General features: G+C 38.6%; 1 protein-coding gene and 1 long non-coding RNA gene across 48 annotated transcripts in view; one reads left to right on the plus strand and one right to left on the minus strand.

Annotated features, from left to right (window-relative positions):
* LOC132678646 (uncharacterized) overlaps window positions 1-18,110 on the plus strand; it is a 59,650-nt gene extending 41,540 nt beyond the window's left edge. The window contains exons 3-4 of the long non-coding RNA XR_013554196.2: window positions 17,144-17,237; window positions 18,022-18,110. This is a non-coding gene — a long non-coding RNA (uncharacterized LOC132678646). The remainder of the gene's footprint in view (window positions 1-17,143; window positions 17,238-18,021) is intronic.
* PBRM1 (polybromo 1) overlaps window positions 1-27,428 on the minus strand; it is a 117,471-nt gene that overhangs the window by 56,727 nt on the left and 33,316 nt on the right. For 20 of the 47 annotated variants that reach the window (XM_078442979.2, XM_078442977.2, XM_078442974.2 and 17 more), the window contains 10 exons: window positions 26,142-26,240; window positions 23,336-23,421; window positions 22,205-22,300; window positions 21,488-21,576; window positions 17,955-18,168; window positions 14,410-14,551; window positions 13,199-13,296; window positions 11,018-11,062; window positions 3,903-4,179; window positions 1,667-1,772 (listed from right to left, as the gene is read on the minus strand). In XM_078442979.2, the coding sequence (XP_078299105.1) occupies window positions 1,667-1,772; window positions 3,903-4,179; window positions 11,018-11,062; window positions 13,199-13,296; window positions 14,410-14,551; window positions 17,955-18,168; window positions 21,488-21,576; window positions 22,205-22,300; window positions 23,336-23,421; window positions 26,142-26,240 (1,252 nt within the window). Of the gene's footprint in view, window positions 1-1,666; window positions 1,773-3,902; window positions 4,180-11,017; window positions 11,063-11,097; window positions 12,121-13,198; window positions 13,297-14,409; window positions 14,552-17,954; window positions 18,169-21,487; window positions 21,577-22,204; window positions 22,301-23,335; window positions 23,422-26,141; window positions 26,241-27,428 lie in introns of those variants that run through there. The other 27 variants (XM_078443006.2, XM_078442994.2, XM_078442998.2 and 24 more) reach the window with 4 other exon arrangements.

Consider the following 27,428-nt stretch of genomic DNA (forward strand, 5'->3'; position numbering starts at 1 on the left):
GAGAAAAGTGGATATAGGAGATAAGGCACAACCTTGATAAATGCTGAGTAACAGTACTACTCTTCATATCTGTAGATGTTTGAAATTTTTCATAATACAAAACAGAAATGAAAAGGAAATCAACATTAAAATTTCTTTTCCCTGAGCTTTAAAAAATATATGTATATTTAGTTACTGTTGAATTATCTACCATTTCCTAACTCAACTTATGGAATTATTTCCATTTTTTAAAAACCCTTCTTAAAAATTTTATTTATTTATTTATTTACTTGGGTTATTTGTTTATTCATTTATTTAGAGGGGGGAGGGGCAGAAAGAGAGGGAGAGAGATAATCCCAAGCAGACTCTGCTCTGTCAGCATAGAGCCCAATATGACGCTTGATCCGAGCTGTGAAATCACGACCTGAGCCAAAATCAAGAGTTAGACACTTATTTGACTGAGCCACCCAGGTGCCCCTTAAATTAATTTTTAAAAGTAATCTCTAAACCAATCTGGGGCTTGAACACATGCCCCCAAGATCAAGAGTTGCATGCTCCACTGAGCTAGTCAGATGCTCCCTAGAATGAATTCTATTTTTATAAGGCACTGTGTCCCTAAAAAGTAAAACAAAGGTTTTCATTTCTGCAAAACTTCTGCATGCTTTTACAATTCCATAAAAAGATAAATCCCTTAATATGAAGGAATCACCACTTAGCAGTAAGTCGTGCTCAAAACTATTATAATACTTCATTTATAGTAATTTCATATAAAAAAGCAAGGTCTGTTTGTTTTTCCCCTTTCAGCAAATATACTTCCAAAGAATATTTGACGACACCATTATCATAGGCTTGGTATTTATTTTACTTACATACTGTAAATAAGGCAGAAACCTCTTGTTTAGCCCAATGCTATTAACTGCTTTTGTTGTCTTTTCTCCCCTCAGTTTTTTTGTTTTGCTTTGAATTTCTTTAACATTTATTTAATTTTGGGGGAGAGGGAGAGAGGGAGAGAGAGAGAGAGAGAGAGAGAGAGAGAGAGAGAGACAGTGAGCGAGCATGGGGGAGGGGCAGAGAGAGAGGGAGACACAGAATCTGAAGCAGGCTCCAGGTTCTGAGCTGTCAGTACAGAGACCGATGCGGGGCTCAAACTCATGGAGAGTGAGATCATGACCTGAGTGGAAGTCAGATGCTTAACCGACTGAGCCACCCAGGAGCCCCTCCTTCCCTCACAGTTTTAATAAAATCACCATCCACAAACCAACTCAAAAGACAAGTGCAGTGGCTGAGCATCTAATACTTTGAATTCTATGTAGGATCTGCTGCTGGGATTCACTTTTAATTCCAGTAATCAGCAAACAAGCAAACATATAAAATACCAAATCTGCCACTACACTCTTGCAGGCATAATATGTGGGAAAAGTTATCTATTCTTACCATTTAAATTTTACAAAATGTCCCCAGCATTTAAGAAAGTTAACAAAACCTCTGACATTATATACTATTCCCCACATGCTTTTCACATTTTAACTACTTAAAATATAGAAGAGAGTGCTTGAGGGGAAGAGAAAAAACTCCATGCTGGAAGTGTCAGTCCAAACATATTCACCAATAAATTAAGTATTATCTCGGTGAATCAGTACTATCCTTGACAGACTAAACTGAAAAACAAAGTGTGAGGCTGCCTTACTCAGCTTGAGTTTGGGAGAAGCCACGTCATCATCATCAGGCAATGGGCCCAGCTCTTTCCTTTTATCCTTGAGTAACTTTTCCAGGATATGCGCATCGTTGTACACCTATATTCCATAAATATATTTAAAATTATTTTCTAAAAAATGTTCTATTGAAGTATAACATACATCTATAAAGAAGTTTTCAAGACACAGGTTAGCATAGATGAGAACTAAAGAAATAAAGCTTGAGATCACTACAGAGTAACAAAATCGCATCTTTGAGGGGTGGGCCTCAGCCTCAAATGGTTTGTTGTTTAAGCTTTCCAGGTGATTCTAATGTGCAGACATGCATGCTACAGTTTCAGAACTATTGCAGTAGAATCACTGCAAGTTTTTACAGAACTTCTGAAACATATTTACGTGTGTTGCTTTTTTCATAAATCTCTCTCCCACTGGACCCTCAAGGTAGCTGACTTAGCTCAATGGGAATTAAAACTGAAAAATATCTGATAGACAGTAATAGCTCAAATATTGTTAAATGGGATTTAATATCAGTCTGAATTCACAATGTAGACTCTGATCTGTGAAAAGCAACAATCCCTGCTTGGGATTGCTCTCTGAAGACTGAGCCAAGGGTGGTAATATGTAGCCAAGAACAAGGTTATTCACCTAATGGCCACACCCCAAGAGCTATATCCCCCTGACTCTCTCCACAGAGGCTCCCCTGACCGCCACCACAGCAGAGGGGCTGAAGGAATAAATGCTCTCTCTTCTTTGGCTACTTTTCTTAAGGGTGGCTTTTTTCTCAATCAGTAGCAGACAAGTGGCAAATTCGCCAATAATACTAAGGAGAGTGTAAACCCCTATGATAGGGTGTTTGATCACAAGTACCCTCAATGCCTAGTTTATTTTGTAAGAGCAAAAGAAAAGAAATACATGATTTTAAAGTTATTTTATTTCTGGGAGATTTAATGTAGAAAAAGGAAATTCGAAAAGTATATGCACTCTCACCCATGTTCAGTGCATTATTTACCATAACCAAGGTATGGAAGCAAACTAAGTGTCCATCAATAGATGAATGGATAAAGAAAACACACGTGCGTGCGCACGCATGCATGGGGAGGGAGAGGGAGAGGGAGTGGGGGAGAGTATTATTCAGCCATAAAAAAAAAAAATGAAATCTTGTCCTTTGTGACAATGTGGATGAACTCTGATGGCATTATGCTAGCTGAAATAAGTCAGACAGAGAAAGACAAACACCATATCATCCCACATATATGCAGATTCTAAACAAACAAACAAACCAAAAACCCAAGCTCATACAGAACAGATCAGTGGTTCGCAGAGAGAGGGGGTGGGGATACGTGGAATGGATGAAGGGGGTCAAAAGCACAAACTTCTAGTTAGAAAATAAGATATAGTGTACAGCATGGTGACTAGTTATTAAAACTGTAGTGCATATCTGAAAGCTGCTAAGAGAGTAGATCTAAAGTTTTCACCACAAGAAAAAAAATTTTGTAACTATGCATGATGACAGATGTTAATGAGGTTTACTATAATCACATGGCAATATATACAAATACAAAAGCATTATGTTGCACACTTGAAACTAATATAATGGTACAGGTCAATTAAATTTCAACAAAAAATAAAGAATATGAAATAAAAAAACAAAAGAATATATCATAGTTATACTGATAAAGAACTGAAAATCAAGATGCTTCATAACAAAATCAATGATTTAGAGGTACATTTATGAATATATCTTAATTCTTATATGACCATACCATTCTGTGGACTCTCCCCGGAGAAGTATGTTATTGAGGGTAGTAATAATGAGGAAAGATTTTAATGTCACTGGTTTTCATTTGAATGCTTATTTGAACACCAGGCACCATGCCACATGCTCTGTGTACATTCTCTCATTTAAATCCTATGATAACCCTGTTGGAAGTACTATTATTATCTCCACTGCACAGATGAGGAAAATGAAGCTCAGAGAAGATAAGTTACTTACATGGGCTTTGGAAGAGCAGAATTCAAATTTGGGATGTCAAACTACATAGCATAAGCTTTTAACCTATACAGTGTACTGTCTCCCATTTTAAACAATTAAGAAAAGACAAAGTATTAAGCTACTCATTGAGAAGAGTAACCTGAGTGAGGCATCTAGATCTGGTCTCTCAAGATGTATTACTCTACCAGCACCCAAAAGAAAATGTGCCTCCTGCAGGATTCCTACACATTTTTTACCTGGGAGCCCTCCTCGTTGTAATGCCTGGCATTCCGGAACATCAGCTTCATGTCTTCTATCATTCCCTCTTCCCCTGCGTATTTGTCATTGCGGATGTTATGTTCAATTATTTTCAAGTCCATTGGCTCCAATATGATTTTATAATAATCAGGATAGTCCTTTTTGGATGGTTTAACCATAAACAGATCACAAAGCCTTCTGCCTGAACCTGGCTCACGAGCTTCAAGAACAACATTGAATAAGATTTTCATTCGCTGCTTTCTTATGTTCTTTTTACTGTTGAGGCGGGAGGTAGAAAAGGGGAGAAATGAGAAGAGGTTCAGTTTTCTTTATACAGGGATGAACATGAGATGAAACAAACTAAACTTGTGGGAAGGTGCTTTATAATGATCATAATTTACTGATTACATATGCCACAAACACAGTAAACATGCTGGAAGCTATAAGCAAATATTAGGAGAATTTCCAAATAGTTAAAATTAAAACAGTGACTCTAGTAGGAGCAGCCAATGAACACCAGACAAACCTGTTTAAAATATTTATGAAATGCAATGCTTAAAAAAAAGCCTTCTCTAACATCCAAAGAAAATGAAACTCTATTATCAGTTGAAATATACTTTTTGTTTTTAAGAACACAGCAAAAGTGGAATAAAACTACTGATTCCCTGCTGTTACTAACAGTCTCACTTCAAAACACCAAAACCAGGGGAGCCTGGGTGGCTCAGTCGGTTAAGTGACCAACTGGCTCAGGTCATGATCTCACGGTTTGTGAGTTCGAGCCCTGTGTCGGGTTCTTGTGCTGACAGCTCAGAGCCTGGAGCCCCTCCCCTACTCATGCTGTCTCTGTCTCAGAAATACACAAACATTAAAAAAAAAAAAAATTTTTTTTTAAAAGACACCAAAACCAAACACACACACAGAGAATATCCCATCTCTTAAAACAACCACTCTGAGTACCTGCATATCCTGGTTACCAGAAAACAAAGGGAGGCTACCTGCAAGACTAGAGTCTCTACAATGCATACAGGTCTCTCTTGCATTTATCCTGTCTAGGTCAGTCCCTGCTCCCTCCAGCTCTGTCAGCATTACTCCAAAATCCCAATCTAGCTTAAGGAATAAATGCTCAGTGGTTCACCTGAGCTCTTGAGAAAATTTTCATCTTGAATGTGAGTCCTTGTCTTGTTCTCCAAATTCTCCCTGTGAGATGTGATGTGAAACTAAGCCACAAATATGTGTAGTGTGGAACAAAGTCAAGGGGCCACAGGTTAGAACCTGAGTTAAAAAGGAGACCAAGAGAACAGACAGTCTGTCTCTTAACTGTTGAGGAAACTGGCTCAGAGAGGCTAAATGACTTGCCCAAGGCGAGTGGTCCAGTGAATTATTAGAAGAGATGATTTTCCAGCATGATTTCCGGCCCACTATGTGTATGTTTTCAGGACACTGATAAATTCCACCAAAGCTCAGACCAGCAGTCTCAAGATGAATACTCAGGTAGGTAATAAAACGAAATGATTTATGACTTAATTTCTATTCAACAAATGCTTATAAGGTGCTATAATGTAGTACTTAGAGGTAAATATTTTTTATCTGTTTCCTGTCTTATAAATGGAAGGAAGTTCATTTCTGAAGAAAACTATGTGGCCAAATGGGTCTTCTGGTTCAGTGACTCACTCTACTGTGTCACGATGAAGCCAAAGGCCAGATATTTTCTCTCCCAAGTTCAAAATATGTCTTTTAAAAAAGAAAACCCAATACCGAATAATTAATAGACAAGAAAAGAAATATCCACCTTTAAGTCAAGCTTTTAAAATGTGTCAGAAACGAGGGGCGCCTGGGTAGCTCAGTCACCTTGGTTTGGCTCAGGTCATGTTCTCTTACAGTTTCGTGGATTCAAGCCCTGCATCGGGCTCTGCGCTGGCAGCATGGAGTCTGCTTGGGATTCTCTCTCTTTTTCTCTTTCTCTCTCTCTCTCTCTCTCTCTCTGCCCCACCCCCACTCATGCTATCTCTGTCTCTCTCAAAATAAATAAACTTAAATGTGTCAGAAATGGGAAAATAAAAATAAGTAATAAAATGTCAAAAATGCCTATCTTCCAAGCATCATGGAGCTAAGACAGTGTGGAAGTGGTTAGGAAGGGAAAAAGAACCTGTTTCCTTTGCCTTCACTCAGACTGCTCATTTCCCTTGGGTAATCCTGAATGGCCCTGGGGCCATTTCTGCTGTTTTCCCCTCTTAGTACTTTTGTGTCTCTGCATCAGGTAAATAATTGTTAGATATGTTAGAAGTTTCATCCAGTGGGAATTATTTCCCTGAAGAGACATCTGGGGAGAGCCAAGAGTCCTCTTAGTCCAGGACTCTAGCAAATGGATAATGGAAAGGGAACTTGGGACAGAGCTCCAAAACCACAGAGCTCCACATCTGGGCAGAGATTAGAACATAGATGACATTAACCTTCAGGAAGCCTCTAAAGAAAAATTTCAGAATCTCAATTTGATACCCAGGAAATCTATGTTAGAACTACTAAAGACACTTATGGTTTCTTTGGGTCTCACTTGTGTGTAAGGGGGTAGAACTTCAAAACGAAGACTCAGAAATCCCATTTTGGTTTTTCTGTTTGTTTTCCAGAATTGTTTTCTTTCTTTTTTAAAAAAATATAATTTATTATCAACTTGGCTAACACACAGTGTATACAGTGTGCTGTTGGTTTTGGGAGTAGATTCCCATGGTTCATCGCTTACATACAACACCCAGTGCTCATCCCAGCAAGTGCCCTCCTCAATGCCCATCACCCATTTTCCCCTCTCCCCAACTCCCATCATCCATCCCTCAGTCTGTTCTCTGTATTTCAGAGTCTCTTATGGTTTGCTTCCCTCCCTTTCTGCTTGTAACTATTTTTTCCATTCCCCTCCCCCACGGTCTTCTGTTAAGTTTCTCAAGATCCACATGAGTGACAACATACGGTATCTGTCTTTCTCTGACTGACTTAATTCACTTAGCATGATACTTTCAGTTCCATCCACAGAAATCCCAATTTGAACCCAAGCTTAAAAAATCTCTTCAATCATCAACTCAAAATGAAATCACTCCTCATTCCAGGAATACCATACATAACAATTCAAGGTGCCTTACTTAGTCCAGGTAAGCTCTCTTCCCTTCCTAGTTCTAGTACACTACTCCCAATTACCACTGGACTTTTCTATATGAAGCTACAAATACTCTGACAGTGGATCTAGGGCAGATTTTCATGAGCTTTTTGAAGAGGAGGGAAAGCTTTTAACTGGATTTTAGAAAAAGGGTCAACAAAGTAAAAGATGGGCGAGTGGGATAACTCTGACACTAGGCAGCCTTATATGAGACATATCCAAAACATGAAATCTGGGGCACCTGGGTAGCTCAGCTGGTTAGGCATCTCACTTTGACTCAGGTCATGATCTCACGGTTCATGAGTTCGAGCCCTGCTTCGGGCTCTGTGCTGACAGCTCAGTGCCTGGAGCCTACTTCGGATTCTGTGCCCCCCACCCCTGCCCCTCCCCTGCTTGTGTTCTCTCTCTCTCTCTCTCTCTCTCTCTCTCTCAAAAAAAACTCCAAAAAACCAAACATGTAAAAAAATATATAATTCAAAATGGGAAATCTGAGTTTATTTAAGACAGTGCTCTAATAACTGAAATGTACTGTTTTAGGACTTTTATTACCAATAGTATCCTTTTCCCATTTGTATCATTCACTCTTTAAGAGAGTGATGTGTAATTGGTTTCTATCCTCAAAGGCAAGCAAAACTTTTGTTATCAGGGCCACTTATAACCTTGTCTGAACAAACTCAGTTTTGTTACTTTGCTGACATTTTCCTGGATCCTTATATTGCCTTTGTGACTGAGAACTACTGGTTCATTAGTTTTAATCTGGCTGCCAGAAAAAACTCAAGAGCTAAATTTCATTCTCTCTATAGCAACTGTTTTAGCTTGGGTGGCTGGCGTATTTACTTTATCTCTTTGCAATATGGATGCTGAACTTTATTATATCCATGACTCTTGGAAGTAACTTCAAGTACTTTCTGAAAGCAGTAAACTCTACATTACAAAAAACAGATACCATATTCCCCTAACTGGTACTTTCTGTTCAGTTTTCTTTCTTTCTTTTCTTTTTTTTTTTTTTTAGCGTTTATTCATTTTTGAGAGATGGAAAGATGAATGCAAAGCAGAGATGGCGGAGGGAGAGGAGGAAACACAGAATCTGAAGCAGGCTCCAGGCTCTGAGCTGTCAGCACAGAGCCCGATGCAGGGCTTGACCTTACCAACTGCGAGATCATGACCTGAGCTGAAGTCGGACGCTCAACAGACTGAGCCACCTAGCTGCCCTTCTGTTCACTGTTTTCAATGTTACTTTGTTTTTCAGATTCTTCTTAGAATGCTTCCTTCCATGCGTCTTACCTGTCCTCCTCTCTCAGACCACCAACTGTAAATAGTTTGTTTACTCCTCCCCATTTTGGGAAAGGCACATAAATCTCGGACCTTGTAACTGGCATACTCATTCTTTTTTTAATCAGCACCTTTGAACATACTAAAGTAAACTATATCTCAAGGGAGTTCAAATCCAGGGCTGTTTATCATTGTGCACTTACAGGTGCCACACTTAAGGGGATGCCAATTCAGAAAACAGACACTGTTGTAATAAATATGCAGTTCTAGAATTTTATAAGGGATGGGCCATAAAGGGGTCTGTGCTAACAAAATCATTCTATTATAGCAATTTTCTAACAAATGAAAGTGTCTTGAGAAATGGGTGCTTTTTCTAATTTGCACAATGATTAGAAGCTAGAAAAGGCTCTGTTCTGAATCTGATTTTCCAGGGCTACCACTACCACATCCTCCTGACTCCCAACCAGTCTCAAACACTGTAATCACTGTCACTTTTTGCTTCTCTTAGTTTATCACCAAGTTTTAGAGGGCCTCCACAGCCCTTCTGGGTCTGATCTTGCCTTTCAATTTTTCATGCCACAGTGTTAGTCCTCACCCTCACACTCTGAGGCTGACCACTTTCTCAAATGTCCTTAACAATTACTCTTCCTCTGAAGCTGTTATTTTTTATATGTATTCATATTTGCATGTAAACACAAAATTCCCATTTATAGTTACAGTTAACACTTCTTCCATGTGCCAGGGACTGTGCTAATGAGCACTACATGTGCAACCTCATTCAATCCTCAAACTCTAAGAACCGGGGGTACACTTACAATCCCAACTTTGCCGATGGAAAACTGGAGGATTAGAGAAATCAAGCAAATACCTAACGTCATAAAGTGACCAACGAGAACTGAGACCAGGCTGCTTTTATGATGTGGCTCCCAGGGCACCTGGGTGGTCAGTTGGTTAGGCGACCGACTTCGGCTCAGGTCACGATCTTGCAGTCTGTGAGTTTGAGCCCTGTGTCAGGCTCTGTGCTGACAGCTCAGAGCCTGGAGCCTGCTTCAGATTCTGTGTCTCCCTCTCTTTCTCCCCCTCCCCCCTGCTCACACTCTATGTCTCTCTGTCTCTCAATAATAAATAAATGTTAAAACAAACAAAGAAAAATGTATGATGTTGCTCCCTTTCCTAAAAGTCAGCACTTACCAAGAGCCTCTCTACCCTCATAGGCGTCCAGGTCTACCAGCATTTAACAACCTGGTCCTAGAGTTTCAGCGGTGTCTGCTGTTAAGCTAAGTAAACCCAAAGGTTCTCTCCTTTACAAGGCTCACTACATTCACTGCATCTTAAGCCTTTAAGGAATAAAACCTTTTAATAAGTAAAACCTTTTAATAAATAATAAACCTTTTCCAATGAGTTTCCCAGACTACACACTGGACTAAACACAAAATGAAATCTACCGGGTCTTAATGTCATAGGAACTACTCCCAGGAAATAATCAGAGTTACAATCAGAGTACTAACTGCATCTAGGTCCAGTTCTAAGGGCTTCAAACACATTAACCACTCAGGTCCCCACAACAATCTTATGTAGGTATAGTTACCAATTCCCTTTTCAGATGAGGAAATTGAGGCGAGGTTCAGATCACAAAGCTAATTAGAATAACTAGGATTTGAACTTGGGAAGTTAAGTTCTAGAGCTCGGGAGTATGATACTACTCCATGATGTCCCACGTTTCTATTTCTACTACTACCCAGAGCTAGTGGCATACACTATGAACGATACAAAAGAAATACAACCCGTGGTCTTTTCCTTAAATTTGTGACCTAAGAAACCTTTTCTTAAGCACGATAGGGAAATCATATTTCCTAGAGCTACCTGGGCAATCATGCATGTAGTTCTATAGTACTACACAACAGTGTACCTTGTGCAATTATTTTCTTACATTGCTTCCACATAATTTCATTTGTTTTCAACCTGCCGCTTCTGGCCAGTAAGTTCCCGGCAGGTAGAGATGATGCCTAACCATTTTCCTTTATGGCCTGTAAGAGCAGAGTCTGGTGTTCTTAATAGCAATTGACACTCCATGAATGCCAGAAGGCTAAAGTAAAAATAAAAGCACCACACAATGATCACTGAGACTATAACATGGCAACTTGCAGGCTGTTTTCAAAATCATAAGTGACATGCAAAAGAATGGATGCTATCAAAGAAACAAAACATGGGCAAGATCAGAGACTGAGGAGATGTATTCATGCTCGAGAAGCACTAACCCAACGCACAGGCGCCAATACAGGCTGACATCACTTGGAATGTCAACATTGATTTTGATCCTTCCACCACCCCTCAATCTGTAAAAGACATCCTGAAAGGGAATCAGCATCCGCCAGCCTCTGGACCCTGGCGATGCCACCGTATTCCCAGCCTCAGCCTTCTGCTGCACAAGCACAACCACAACGACTGGTGAGGGGGATTGCTGCCCCTGGCAAAGCTGGCAACAAATTAAGGCTTCTGAACTACCTAGGCTAACTAATTCTGAATTGATTTTACCAACTATACTTCCAAACAATACTGCTTTCTTTATTCATAAAATAAACTGGCTCCCAAATAAAAACTGTCATTTCACATGCTTAAGTCTTCACTTTTCACCTTCTGACCATGCTACAGAAGTTATACTTTTAAAAATATGTTTATGCATAAAAAAGGACTGCACACCTGGAGAGCCTCCTGAGACCCAACATCTCACTGTCAAGAGTGTTCCTGGGAAAGCAGAAACAAACATTACATGTGAAGAGAAACAAAACAAGCAACATCGGAGGATCACGTATAAACCAAATAAGGTTGCGAAAAAAGAAGATTCTTCAATCCAAAGGATAAAAGACATTAAGAATACTTGGAACATTTTAACCTGGAAGACAGCAGGTAGGTTTTTGGGCAAAGGGGTGGGGGAGAAGAATGCACTCCCAGAATGAAGAAAACATACATTAATTGTTTTCATACTCTGTGATATTAAAAAAAAATAAGGCAAAGATCGAGTCATACACAATATTCAGGAGTCATCAAGTCGAATGGTACTTGGAAAACCTGGCCCTGACTTCTGTGGACAAGCTGAACTTATTAACCTATTAGGCAGCTATGTTTGCCTGAATTCTGGAAAAAGTCTATTTCTCATCAGCAAAACCTCTTAACATAACTAGCTACCTTCTAAAGGCTCATTATGTTTCTTCCTTTGCCACACAGTTCAGAGTATAGGACTTGCTTCTCTCAACTTCTTACTGGCTGCTCATGCCTAGATTTCAAAACCAGGTATGTTCTTTTACTGCCTGAGCTTTGATTTATGTTTGCTCTTCTCTTGTGTTTTTCACCTCATTATTCAAAACACTTCCTAGGAAACCTGCTCATGGAGACTTTTTGTCTGAAGTGGGATTTTTATGATTTCAACAACATAATTCTTAGTTTTGTTTTTAATGGGAGGTTTTAGAGTAATAACTTTTTTTTGATGTACTTGGGTTGTCCCACAAACTACAAGTGACAGAGAGAGATAGGTACTTTTAAGTTTCTGGCCTGGGCTAAGGCTTCTTCGGAACTGCTTTTTTAACACTCAACTAGTTTAAGATCTCTCTTTTCATTCAGTGTTGGCACTAATTGTACCATCACTTTTGCCTCCATTACCTTCTTTTGCCTTAGAAGTTTTTATCTTTGATGGGTGACTGATCTGGAAAACACAGGTGATGCTGTAGTAGAGTTATATAATTATACTCAAAGATGTTCTTGATTTGATGTCTCTGATCTGGTTTCACATTTTTCCTCCGTTGTCCCTGGTATAACAAGGAATTAAGAACTTGGAAGGATGAAATTCATAGGCCAGCAATGGAGGAGACTCACATCTCAGGGCACACCAATCAATTTAATTCCCATGGCATAGCACAGCAGTTATTTTCAAAGCTAAAACATTTTTCCCAAATGCTATTTCTAAGAGGAAAAGACAGGACAGCTTCTCTTTTGTAAACCACTTCTTTAATCCTCTGATCTTAGTGGATCTGTTAGTGCATGAACAGAACAGTGTCAACAGTTACTAGTAACTTCTTTATTCAACTTTGAACCTGTCCCCGCTATTAGTGATTAGCTTATTTCTTGTTTAAGGTGTCCTCCCTGGAGTGACTGCTGCTACAGAGATGGTGAAACAGTTAAGGCTGAGGGAGAATATGGTGTTCCACAAAGATCAAGCCAGAGAAACTCTGTGTGGGAGGCGTAGATAGAAGAGATGTTCTTGTATGACTTTTTATGGAGTCCAGCTTCAGAATCTCACAGTGAGGTGCCCTTCCATACAACCCGTGAGAGAAAGGAAGGGTTAGGGAAGTTCAGAGAGAGATTAGAAAGAGGAGAAAAGCAAACATCTAGCTTAGCATTTTATGATCTACAAGAAGTTATGACTTGGTAGTTTACAATCTGACATCCTTAAAATGGCAAATAAAGATCAGATTCATAAGGAAAAACAAGGATGTAAGAGTATCAATGACTTACTTCACTGCAGTGATAGTACTGAATGTTTTGCAATTCACCATGTAGAAATTACCTAAATCACATTTAAGTGGCACTCTTGAAATGCCACATTAAACAAAATAACCTGGACAGCAAAAAGAGGAACACATTCTTCCAAGCTACGTAAGTAGTCACCATTTTTCATCTTGATCATCTAACACCCGTACGGTACTTGCACCAACAAAAGTGCTAATCACACAATTTACAAATGAATTCTAACAGAAGATGTGTTATTAGATAATTAAAGCTTATAAGAAAATTCATACCTGATCACTTAAAAACACATTTTTCTGCATTTCTCAAAAACAAAATAATAGAAACGGAGGTGTCTCCAGCTGTGAGAAGAGTGTGTACCTTTTTCTTTTGGCGCTACCAGCGTCAGAGGTGGCCGAAGAGATCATGCTGTCTCCATCCTCAATGTCATCCCTCCTGGCAAGCTCCTTTTTCTTTGCCTGAAACAGAGCAGATCCCAGGAGTCAAGCTCACTTGTTGAACACTCCTAGAATATATGATTATTAATGAGCTAGACATAGCAGATTCTTTTAGAAAAACACAACCGCATGGAGGATGCACAAAATTAGAGTCCGTAAAGATTTTCAATAACCCAATCAACAAAAGCCTGCTTGACAGAAAAGTAGGTTAAAAAAACAGATCCAGAGGGTTGAGGAATCAACAATAGCTAAAATGCAAGACTACAAAGGGCACAGACATTAAAAGCACTGAAGCAAGTTGTAGGGGCATCCGGCCCCAGGGGTCATTTTAAGTAAAGCCAATTCAAAGACGGTTTCTGGTACCCTTAACTTCTTAAGCAATGGTGTGGCTAAGAAGAAAGTTTAATGTGAGAGGTGAAAGAAGATCTACTTTTCAACACATGCATTTTTAAAGACCTTCTGCAAAACAGCTGAAAGTCCAACCACCGCACTTAGAGAAGATATACAGAGTACTGAAAGAAAATACTTGAAATCCACAGCACTGATGCTAGTATTGACTATACAAAATGAAGATTCTATAGGTGGTCTAAAATTGCTTTTGTTGCTTCCTTGCTCTGAGATTCTCTTTCCAGAAAGAGTCTACCCAAAACCAACGGACACACTTTGTATTTCGTATCTATGCCTTTATCTTTCAAAACCCATAAGGGACCCATGACTCCAGATGCCCATCAGAAAGGATCTGATAAATTCATGGACACTGTACAATGATGAATTAGCTCTAAGGTGTCCTTTCTCCTAGGACTAATCCTACCTTAGCAAAGTCTAGGACAAAAGAAATAAAATCTAAATAACAGAATATTGTCTGTGATTGGAAGGAAACTTCCTGAGGACTGTAAAATTACTCCCCAGGCACAAATCCCCGCTCCTTCCACTCACAAAGGCAACTAAGTCTAAACTATTCTTTTACTCTACATGGTCCTGACAACTCTAAAAAAGTACCCAGCAGGACTTGTGGCTGAAATAAATGATGTGTCATTGCTGGGAGAAATCACACCTCTTAAAAGCGCAGCCTCGTACTTTGTGAAATCACCTCAGTCACACACGCTGCAGCCAAGCAAACCCAAGGCATCATACCTGCATGACTTGCTGCAATCTTAGGACCCGCTTGTAGATGGCTGAGTTGGGAACATTATAGCGCTTGGCATTTTCAAACATTAAATTCAGATCACACTCCAAATGATCTAAAGTTTCATATTCTTGGTTCTTGAGCTTTGTTCTGTGAAAGACAAACACATAGCTACACTTTGCCTTTACGAAAACGATGGAACATCCTTACTGAAAGTCTTAACAAGCAGTGACTGGCCTCTTCACTGGTGACGCTGATTAGAGGCCTGGTAGGGGCACTTTCAATACAGGAAGCAAAAGCACCATTGTAGTTAACACAACAGTCTACCTGAAAATCCAGAAGAATGAAACACTAGAAGAAGTAATAAGAGGACCTAGGTGTCAAGGTGGTCAATTACAAAGCACATATACTAGCAAAAATCCTAATGGAAAACCCATAGTGGCTAATATTCAAACCCCAAGAAGAGAAAAAAAAAATCAAGGTTTTAAGCTACCTTAATGAAGAACCATGGTGATCTAGCCACTTCTGAAAATAAAAGTCCGTTCCCATTCATAAGGGTGAAAGAAAAGAGAAAGTACTGGCAACACCATGAAAGAGCAACTCAGGGGATACATGTATGTACAACGAAGATATCTTAAGATGGTAAATGAGACGCACACACATCAGAGTCCATTCACCACCACCCTTCCAATACAAACATTTGTAACTCATTATGATGGCTTAAAATTGACATTTTTACTTATTTTACTTAAAAGTCTTAAGAATTCTTTTTTTTTTTTTTTTTAATTTTTTAACATTTAGTTATTTTTGAGAGAGAGAGCATGCAAGCAGGGGAGGGGCAGAGTGAGAGGGAGACACAGAATCTGAAGCGGGCTCCAGGTTCCGAGCTGTCAGCACAGAGCCCAACGCGGGGCTTGAATTCACAAGCTATGACACATCATGACTGGAGTCAAAGTCGCTCAACCGAGCCACCCAGGCACCCCAAAAGCCTTAAGAATTCTGATACGTCTCTCAGACACTATGGCTATTGCTAATACCAATTCTCATAAAGTCCCTTATACATTTTATATGAAGTTAAGAGTCAGTTTGCCCTAACTATATGCACTTAGGATAGACTTTGAAATCTTCTGATGGAAGCACCCACAAACTATGTGCAGATTCCATGTGGGCTTAAAAAGACACGAGTGTTAGAGGACATCTCTGGGATGAAGCAAACAACAACGATGCAGAAACTCAGTTCTCAGTACCAGCTTATGTAGCTAGCACCCAGAATTTAAATTACAGCCTCAGACATCATTATTCAGGCCAACTCCCGGGGTAATGTGCTGAGTATTCTCAATACCCACAAAGAACAGACATGGAACTCAAACTTGTAAGTGACAATCTACAGTAAATCTTCAGATATTCATCAGACTGATGTTAATCAAGCATAGTAGGGATGGGATGGGCCGAATGGGGAATAAAAGACGGGGCTGACAAGCCTCAGCACAGTGATAGGTGGCATATGGAGCCACACTGTCTAGTTCCTGACCACTCTTCCATTTCTGTTGCTTTTGATGACACTCAACTATCATACTTCTGCCAACAAATCTTCCTAGGACTAGGCTATATAATAGAGTAGCCACTAGCCACGTGTAGCTATTTAAATCAAAATAAAATTTAAAATCTAGCTCCTTAGTTGCACCTGCCACGTATCAAGTGCTCCACAGTCACGTGTGACTAGTGGTTGCCATAATGGACAGGGCAGAGAAAACAGCATTTCCACCATCACAGAAAGTTCTAGTCAGCAGTACTGCTGTCAATTTCCCTGTCGCTCCTATGGAGAGACAACGGAAGGTGGTCCAGCTCCTGTCAGGCACCACTGGCTTGTGGGTCCTTAGAAAGGAGGTAGATGAGTCACCCTAAAAGCTGACCCTGCAGAATTCTACTGTGCTCCCAGCTAGTTCTCAGCCACTTCTCCATTCCTCACACTCCCCTACCTGTGTGCCAGACAACTGTCAAAAAGTAAATTTAAAAAGGGGGAAGGCGCAGAATTATTGACTTAACAAAGCAAGGTTTAGACTAGAAAATTTTAACCAGAAGAAGGTTGTAGGCAGGTGACTGAGTTGGCTTGAAATATGTCTTCTTTTGAATTAATTAATTAGACTGAACAACAACAACAAAGACTGAGGGAGAAAAGAAACTAAGGACAAAAATTGCTGAGTTAAAAGAGAACCTCTCAACATCTAGAAGACTGTCACTACCTTTTCCAACATAAAGAGTATAAAAGACAATTTCCAAATGATTTTCTTCATGAATGGCAGCTTTAATTTCAATATTATTTTAAGAGGGCAAAATAAGCTGATTTTCTATTATCCTACCTGTGTACAAAACCTCCAAAGTTTGGATTAAGTAAAAACACCATAAATTTTACTGATCAAATAATGAACATGGAAATTACAAATGCAAAACCATGAAACACCTGTTGCTAGCCAAACTTATTTTCTAGGATCCAGCAAGTATAAGAATTTTAATTTCTATTATTTGGAAAGTGAGTTACCTGCCCTGGTAAATATCAGCTTAGTGTGATTTTACCCAATTATTTTTGTGTTGTTACCTCTATTTAGGTATACTATAAAACCTAACCCACACTGTGAGAGTTACAATATTACTTATTTCCTATTATTTTTAATAATGTGGTGGTTTCAGTATTCTGTCTGGCTGATTTCCCAATGATTATTTATTTGTTTGTTTATTTAAAAGTAGTCTCCATGCCCAATGTGGGGCTAGAACTCACAACCCTGAGATCAAGAGTTACCATGCTCTACCAACTGAGCCAGCCAGTCATCCCTCAATGGTAATTTTCTTTTTTTTTTAAGTTTATTTATTTTTGAGAGAGTGAGAGAGAGAGAATGCACACAAGCAGGGGAGGGGCAGAGAGAGAGGAAGAGAGAGGATCCCAAGCAGGCTCTGCACTATCAGCACAGAGCCCCACAAGGGGCCTGAACCCACAAACTGTGAGATCATGACCTGAGCCAAAATCAAGAGTTGGATGCTTAACCAACTGAGCCACCTAGGCTCTTCTGATTATTTTACCATTTTCTATACAGAAAAGGGAAACCAAGATGGGCCATCTTTCAGGTATTGTTTCAAATAATGAATTCTCTAAGAGCTAACTATACTTATTCTGGGGGCTCAACTGTAGATACAAAATTTAAATACAGTTAAACTGTTATAATTAAAATATCACTGAGAGGTATAAGCAGAAAGATTTTTGTGTTTTGCTCAGTTGTAAGAAAATGGACAGTTAAATTCTGAGCTACATGACTTTTGAGTTGCCTAGCTGGAATAACTTTGGTTCACTTGCCTTGACTCTATTGTAGTACAAAGAATACCATTTGAATGTAATCAAATTTATTTCTCACCCTTCACATAGGAGTAATATTCAAGCATACTCTAGACATGCAAACATTTTTACCTTTAATATCCTTATCCATTTTAGGAAGGAGATAGATATGCAGGGCTCAACCATAAGAAAATGGATTTCTACGGAATAGTGTAGAAGACATCTTACCTGATCTGTTGTAGGGATATGGGCATTTTAATTTGCTGATAATAATCAGGGTATTTTTTCTTTGAAGGCAAATGAAAAAAAGGTTCAGCTATAAGCTGCCCTTGGTTATTCCGACAGCTCCTAACTGTGTCATAAAGCTGATAAAAAGGATTTGAAACATCCATAAATGAAGTAATGCTCTCTGCTTCCGACTCTCCTTCTTCATAACGTGCAGCTAAATAAAAGACAAAAAAGGTATTTATTTATAAGGGGAAGAGAGAACCAACCTCTAAAGCTTCTAACCACCTTCCAGTTTAAGCTTATGTATGTTTGAGAATACTTACATTAAAAGAATAGCTTCCAGCCCTCATTAAAGATGTTAGTAATGCTTAATTGCATGTGTAGAGAAATGTTACACAGAAACAGAATAAAATGTTACATAGAATATGTTATACTGTTTTTTAAAAGTTACAAAATAGTTTCTTTAAAAAAAATTTTTTTTAATGTTTATTTATTTTGGAGAATGAGAGAGATAGAGCATGAGTGGGGGAGAGTCGGAAAGAGAGGGAGACACAGAGTCCGAAGCAGGCTCCAGGCTCTGAGCTGTCAGCACAGAGCCCAACGCGGGGCCCGAACTCACAAACGGTGAGATCATGACCTGAGCCGAAGTCAGACGCCCAAATGACTGAGCCACCCAGGTGCCCCAAAATAGTTTCTCTTTTTTAAATGTGACTCCTTTAGAGACTCCTTGCTGTATGTGTCTGGCCAAGAAAAGCAGCAACCAGCCATACACAGATCTCAGAACTAAAGCAACAGCATGCAGTTTATGGTCATAGAAATGTATACTGATGTTGGGTTGATATTGGTAGATCTGGTTTTGCTTTAACTCTGTGTGATTTTGCCCCACTCATCTATAGCATCCCTTAAGAATGAGGTCTTCCCTTACTGAGGGAAGTTTCAGACAGAAGCTTATCATAAAAACACCAAAACAAACAACATATAGTCATTTTTATAGAAAAACAAAATATATTCTTCATTTCCCTAAATTCTATAACAGCATATAAGGACCATAATTTAAGTTTTCCTTAATCAAAATCACTACTGTTCCCAGGTAAGAATGACAATCATTTATTAATTAAGTACTTAGTTACAGTGTTAAGAGATGGGTACACTACCAGTCTCAGGGGATTTGAGAGAGGATCTGGATCTAGTCATGGAGACAGAAGCAAAGAGAGGATCTGAAACTAGTTTTTTCTGACCCTACTACTGCTGACTTTCTCTGTAGAGAGCTTGCACATAGGTAGTTGATTTATATACCTAGATATGTTTTGTTGCTACTTCAACCCTATCTTTAAAAAATTACATTTTTTGGGGCGCCTGGGTGGCTCAGTCGGTTGAGCGTCCGACTTCAGCTCAGGTCATGATCTCATAGTCGGTGAGTTCGAGCCCCGTGTCGGGCTCTGTGTGGACAGCTCAGAGCCTGGAGCCTACTTCAGATTCTGTGTCTCCCTTTCTCTGCCCCAAACCCACTCGCATTCTGTCTCCGTCTCTCTCAAAAATAAACGTTAAGAAAAAAAAATTACATTTTCTTTTTGTGGCTGATTCCAGAAATTAAATAAATTTTTAGATAATGATCTTATATCTAGCACCTTATTATTCTTATTAATTCCAATAATTTATCTGTATAGTCTTTTCAGTAGAAAACTCAAAAAACAATCTTTCAACTGCAATCTTTATAAATCCTTCTTCTTTTCTGATTCTTACTCCTTCATTGTTGTCTGGCCTCTGATCAAAAGAGGTAACAACATTCTTACTTACAGTAAAGGGAATGCTGTAAGTATTTCCCTTGTGCTCTTTTTACCTTATTCTAATACTGAAGTGACCTAGCATTCCTGGAGCAAAACCAACTGTGTCATCATGCATTATCTTTTACAAATACTGCTAGATACAGTGTGTTTCTTTTTGTTTAGTTTGAATATCTAGGTTCTATCAGATTTAAAAAATAAACTGGAGAGCTCCTTTTTGGAGCTCCTTTTCTATTTTATGCAGGAGTTTGTATATAATTCTGTTCCTTGAATGTCTGGCCTGGTGTTTTTATGGGAAAAGATTTATAATAATTTTTTTAATGCTGATACAACTAATAAGCCTTTTTCTTCTTGAACCAGTTTTAGGTTTGTTTGTTTACTTACTTATTTATTTAATTTATGGGGGAGCGCACGTGGGGGAGGGGTAGAGAGATGGGCACAGAGGATCTGAGGCGGGCTCCACATTGACACACTGACAGCAGTGAGCCTGATGTGGGGCTCGAGCTCATGAACTGCGAGACCGCGACCTGTGCCAAAGTCGGACACTCAACTGACTGAAACACCCAGGTGCCCCAGGTATTTATCACTTTCTAGGAGTTTGCCCATTTCATCTAAATGTTCAAATTTGTTTGCATAAAGCAGTTCATACATTCTTTCTAATCTGTATGCTCCCTGTTTCCCCTAGTATTTATTTGTTCCTTCAGTTTCTTTCTTGATATTCTCACCACAGATTTGCCTATTTTATTAACAGTTATAACAGAAAAACTTTGACTTCACTGATCTTCTCTACTATAGGGTTTCTTTTCAAACAAATTCGTTTCTGCTCTTAGCTTTCTTACCTTTTTTTCTATGTCTCTGCTTTTATTCTCTTATTATTTACTTATGTTGGGTGCTTAGTTCATTGACTTTCAGTTGCTTTTCTAAACAGAAGCAATCAGCCCTGTAAGTTTCCCTCCAAAATAGCCCTTTAGTGTATCCCTACTGTTTCGACATATACTATGTTCATTATTGCTATTGTTCAATTTCAGGTAATTAAATTTCTATTATAATTTTTCTTTTTAAAAAAGAGAAACCCAAACATTTGGAAATTTTTCTCTTTCCTAAGTGTTTGGTTTTTTAAATTTTATCTTTTCAAGATTGGGTGCTTATGATAGGTGCATTATGGTCAGAAATTTGGTCTGTAAAATACCGAACTTTCAAATTGGTTGAAATTTGTTTCATGGCTAAGTACATGGGCAATTTTTATGACTATTCTATGTGAATCTGAGAAGAACATGTATTCTCTAACTGCAGAACATTTGCCTGTTTATATTGATCTTGTTGTCTTAGGCTGCTCTGGTTGTAATTTATGTCTGTCTTCAATCAGAAGTTCCTGCCAAAAAGAAACTATAGCTTACTAAAAATGTAAGGCAGTGGCCTGGAAATCTAAGATGGCGTGAATGTCTCTCTCGGGGTTTCCTGATGGCATCACTAGTACTCACTATTTATCATTTATAGGCTTGAAACCGGGATGTGCTAAGGCTAGCAAACGAACTGTTTGGCAAAAGTATTTACTTATTAGATACAAGCTATAACACAAAATAAACAAGCTTTTGATAAGTTTGCCAACCAAAGAGTGGAATCAAAATGCAACAAAATAGCATGTACTCCAAAACTGACAAACTCCCAGACAGACCAAAGTTACTGTAACTTTCCTTCACCAGAAGGATCAGCTGAGAAGGCATTAACTTGTCAAGACCTAACACCTACCAGCTAAAGCATCCTCCTCACTTTCTGAGCCATACTGAAGTGCCATGGTAATTGCTGACAAACGACCCCCTTGGACTGTTCTTTTATTTCTACAAAGAAAAACAAGCAATCAGAAGACAGGAAAAAAATGTTATAATAATTTGGTTACTTTACAGGAAATAGGAACTATTAACAAAGCATTCACATAAAAAAAAAAAAAAAGAATTTCTATTCAACTGTGTGCTCAATTTATCTTTATACTTTTTATATTCCCCATAATTAATCTAATCCAAGAAGACCAATTTTTTTCTCTCAGAGTGGTAGAAAGCCTAAAGCAGGCTACTTGCAATTGTGTTACTTAAATGTAGCACTACTCTTTATTTTATGAAAAATACAGATTCATTCATAATTACTGGTTAATTCTCTTCTAAGATGCTCATATTCTACAGTGAAAAGAAATCTTACTTTTGATACCAAATCTTTTAGTATTTTACCACACATTTATTTTATTGTAAATATTAAACATTACCAGACAAACAACTTCTGCTTATGCATTTTTCAGAGGTGAGATCAGGCCAACTATAGCACTTAACTTTTAAAAAGGCATTTGATAACAATTCTCATAATAACCCAATTATACCCAAAAGAAGTATTTCAAGATAGCCATCAGGCAAACACTAATATGCCTCGCCTCAAAAACATGGTCAGTTCTCAGATTAAACACACTCACTCTCTCACCGGTAATACTTGCTAGTGGGATTTCTCTCTTCACTAAGGCTGCCTTTACTGTGTGAAGGACCTGTCAGCCTGGCTGTGGCCAAATTTGATGGAGTCCTATCACAGATAAGATAAAAAAACCTTAGAAAATTGACAGCTGAAATCAGAATGCTGGGTAGACAAAAAGGAAACAAGCATTTTTTGGTTTGTTTCTAAATAGAAATGTTCAAGTATTTCTGAGCCTCCACAGCAGGCTTTGCTCCAAAGCCTGAAGACTGCAGAAGAGAATGGACCAGGGCTGGTCCTAGAGAGCTCAAGGTCCCTGCAGTAACAGAGGATCTGGTAATGAAACAAATGTCAGGGTCAGGAGAAAGCTTTGAAAGCAGCCACTCCAGCTTCCATTTCCAGTAGGAAGAAATGGAATCCAAGAAATAAGACTTGTTCAAAGTCCTGGAAGAGCCAGGATGATACTTTAGATCTCCTGACACCTGGCTATATGCTCTCGCTGCTGATATAAATATATACTATTATGTGTTACATACAAATACCATATTACACATGCACTTATTACATATGATGTGTTATATACATGTTATATATAGTATATATAAAAACAAATATATACATATATAGCAATAAAAGTAGATAGTGATGTTAAGCCTCAAAAATTGTTTCTTTTTATTTTTTATTTATTTTTAAAGAAGAATGTTTTTATTTTTTTTTATTTTTATTTTTTTTTAACGTTTATTTATTTTTGAGACAGAGAGAGAGACAGAGCATGAACGGGGGAGGGTCAGAGAGAGGGAGACACAGAATCCGAAACAGGCTCCAGGCTCCGAGCTGTCAGCACAGAGCCCGACGCGGGGCTTGAACTCACGGACCGTGAGATCATGACCTGAGCCGAAGTCGGCCGCTCAACTGACTGAGCCACCCAGGCGCCCCAAAAATTGTTTCTTTTTAAATAAAGCCTTTCAGCTGCAACGAAGGGGCTGGGTAAGAGTTAATCTCTCTTCTCTTCAGAATTACATTACTAACTGTAAACATAATCTTCGAATGCAACATACATTTTGTTTTACACTGCACTGATCCCACTAGCTAGAAAATTTGGCAAATAATAAAGGCACAAGGATTTTAAACATTTCAAAAACATACCTCATTCGAAGGCTTGACTTAGCCATTTCATGATGTTCAATTTCTGCCTTTTTCATATAAAATATTTTTTTTATAGAATTTGCATCCTGTCAACATAAAATTATTTGGTTTAGAAAAAAAGGACAGTTTAAAATGCCATCAATCATGCACTGGACACTTTACGGCACTCTTCCATTTGGAGTAGACTTCCATGTAATGCCCATAAAGCTGCATCCTCTAACCTTTCCGTAACTTTCAAAAACACAGTCATAATTCTATAGAAGTTAAAAAGCCTCCTACCTCTTTCACAATTAGTCAAGTAATGCACAAAAATCTAACAGTGAACAAGGAAAAATGAGTGAAAATGAACAACTCTACCTATGTCCACTGACCTAAAAATTGATATACTTCTAAGACTAAAGATTACACACACAAATTTAGGATGAATGTACTTACTGAAATCAATAGCATACAATAGATCAAATCTAGTTTCCCTTTTCTCTAAAATTTATTTTAGGGAAAATAATCAGACCAAAAAGTACAATCTTAACTGCATCAACAAACTATTGGTACTGTACTACTAAAGTGTCCTATTAAGGACTAAAAATTTAAGAACTTTATTGTTCGTTTCTCTGATTTTTCACTTGAAGTTTCTTAAAAGATGAAAGTTCACTAAAAGATGAAAGATAAATGAACTACCAAAAGCAACTATATATGAATCAGTATTCTGGAAGTCAATGATTTTATTCTCAAAAGGTTTTCTGAGAATCCTTTGCTAAATTCCCAATGACATATGATTAATTCAAGGCATTTCTAAAGCAACTGTGTTATAGGACTACAAAATTTCTAGGAAAGACTCACATCACAAAGCAGTGAAGTAGTCATTTTACATTGTGTATTATACTATAGAAGTCTCTTTCTATATTTATGAGGTTTAAAAGGAGACATTAAATCAATGTTTAAAGTGGCTCAAAAATGAACCTTACCTCTGGCATAAAGAGACATATAAATGAATGGAAGAGTACTGAGCTTCCAGAAATAAACCCATGCACTGATAGTCAACCTCTAGCCAACACAACTCAATGGGGAAAGAACAGTCTTTTCAATATAAGGTGGTGGGACAAATGAGTATCTCATGGGGAAGAATCAATGTAGATCCCCTACCTCACACCTACCTCAGGTATACACAAATTAATTCAAAATGGATACATTTAGATCTAAGAGCTGAATCTATAAAGTTCCTAGAAGAGAACAAAGGTGTAAATCTTTGTGGCTTTGGATTAAGTAATATATGACACTGAAAATTATAAGCAACCAACAGAAAAACAGACAAACTGCACTAAATAACATTAAAAACTCTGTGTCAAAGGACACTATCATGAAGGTGAAAACAATCCACAGAATGGGAGAAAATATTTGTAAATCATATATCTACTCTAATGTCCAGACTATGTAAAGAAATCTAACAATTCAACAATAAAAAGACAAGTAACCCAATAAAAAAATGGGCTAAGGGGGCGCCTGGGTGGCGCAGTCGGTTAAGCGTCCGACTTCAGCCAGGTCACGATCTCGCGGTCCGTGAGTTCGAGCCCCACGTCAGGCTCTGGGCTGATGGCTCGGAGCCTGGAGCCTGTTTCCGATTCTGTGTCTCCCTCTCTGCCCCTCCCCCGTTCATGCTCTGTCTCTCTCTGTCCCAAAAATAAAAAAAAATAAAAATAAAAATAAAAAAAAAATGGGCTAAGGATCTGAACAGAAATTTTTTCAAAGAAGATATATGAATGGCTGATATGCACATAAAAAGATGTTCAACATCACTAATCATCAGGGAAATGCTAATCAAAACACAATGAGATACTACTTCACACCCATGAGCATGGCTATCATAAAAACAAAAACAAAAACAAAAACGGCAAGGAAATGTTAGTGAGAAGGTGGAGAAATTTCAACTGCACATTGCTAGTGGGAATGTAAAATGGTGTATCTACTTTGGAAAACAATGTGGTGGTTCCTCAAAAAGTTAAATATAAAGTTAACCATGTGAACCGACAATTCCATTCCTAGGTATGTACCTAAGGAAAATGAAGATATTATGTCTACATAAAAGCTTACACAGCATTATTTATAATAGCCAAAACGTGGAAATAACCAAATGTCTAGCAACTGACAAGCGGGTAAACAATAAGCGGTATATAAATGTAATAGACGAGAACAAAGTACTGACACCTACTGCAGCATGAGCTCCGTGAGAGCACCGTAAAAGCACTGCGCTCAGGGCAAGAGGCCAGACACACAGGACCACATGCTGTATGACTCCACTGATATGAAATGTCCAGAACAGGCAAGCAAATTCAGAGACAGAGAGTGGACTGAGCTCCTAGGGCTGAGAGACGCGGGGCAGGGGAGGAATGGAGCGACTGCTACCCGATTGTGGTGATGGCTGCACAACTCTGTGAACACACTAAAAACTATTAAATTAACCTGGAGTGAAATGTATGGTATGTGAATTTTAACTCAATAAAGTCATTATATAAAAACTGTTGGCTCGGGTGCCTGGGTGGCTCAGTCAATTAAGTGTCCGACTTTGGCTCAGGTCATGATCTCATGGTTCATGAGTTCAAGTCCCGCATCGGACTCTGTGCTGACAGCTCAGAGCCTGGAGCCTGCTTCAGATTCTGTGTTTCCCTCTCCCTCTTTCTCTGCACCCCCCCCCCCACTCTGTCTTTCTCTCTCAAAATAAACATTAAAAAATTAAAAAGAAAAACAAAAAACTGTTGGCTCTACATTAAGGTATCACTCTTACCAATGAAAACAACAACAAAACACTAACCTTGAATACTTGAGAACCAGGCTCATTATAAGTTTTGGCATTTTTTGCTAGGAGATCTATATCTTTGGCCATTGCATGAATGCTCTTGTAGCTTCCATTCTAGAGTAAACAACAAAATACAACAGTTCCTCTTATTGAGAGTTAATCGGTATGACCTTTTAAAAAAAAGAACTCCACATATTTTTATTATTATTATTTTTTAATGTTTATTTATTTTTGAGAGCAAGAGAGACAGAGCATGAGTGGAAGAGGGGCAGAGAGAGAGGGAGATATAGAATCCGAAGCAGGCTCCAGGCTCGGAGCTGTCAGCACAGAGCTTGATGCGGGGCTCAAACTCACAGACTGCGAGATCATGACCTGAGCCAAAGTCGGCCACTTAACCAACTGAGCCACCCAGGCGCCCCCTAACTCCATACAATTGTCACCATATTCAAAGACTTCATTGGAAAATACACGTCAACAATATATAAAGTCATTCTCTCTTTTATAAACTATTACAATAGTCCATTTACACACAAGTTTTTGAGATAGATAACAAAACTAGAGCTATGTTAAGAATCATAAAAACATAACTTTTAAAAGATCAAATAAGACAAAAGTCATTTAATTTAGCAAACATGTAGTGCTTACTATGTGTTAAGCATTGTTCTAAGTGCTTTATGAATACTAATCCATTAAGGTGGACTTGAGAGTGTGAAGTAAGACTCCTCTAGTTGTACAGACTACTTCAGATGAAATAGCCTAGCACAGAGGTTAACATTTTGTGAGTACCTACTATGCACTAGGCTCCATGTTAGAGCTGTTACATCTTAAAGCTCACTCAGGTCCAAATAACCCAGGGAAACTTAGAACTGCCTTCAATTTACAAAGAAAAGGAAGAAGGGAGACAATCTAGGCTAAAGGTACACATGACTAATGAGAAAGACACAGAAATGAACAAACACATTCTAGAAAGACTGAGAAAACCAAATTAAGTAGAGTGGAAGGTTAGGGAGGGCAGAACCACAGCACAGGCTGCAAAGGTGAGGATAAATAAGGCAGAATCCAGGCAGCCAAAGGAGAGTAGCGGGTTATTTGCCATGTGAGAATACCCAACATCTGAGCATCCTCTTTTTTTTTTTTTTAAGATTTTATTTTTAAGTTATCTCTACACCCAACATGGGGCTCAAACTCACAACCCCAAGATCAAGAGTCACACGCTCTACTGAAGGAGCTGGCCAGGAGCCCCTGAGCACCCTACCCTCTTTATTTGGAGAAAATCCCAGCATAGGTGGTAGGGAGGGACCT

This window comes from Panthera onca, chromosome A2 (assembly GCF_046562875.1).
Source record: "Panthera onca isolate mPanOnc1 chromosome A2, mPanOnc1 haplotype 2, whole genome shotgun sequence".
Taxonomy (NCBI): Eukaryota; Metazoa; Chordata; class Mammalia; order Carnivora; family Felidae; genus Panthera; species Panthera onca.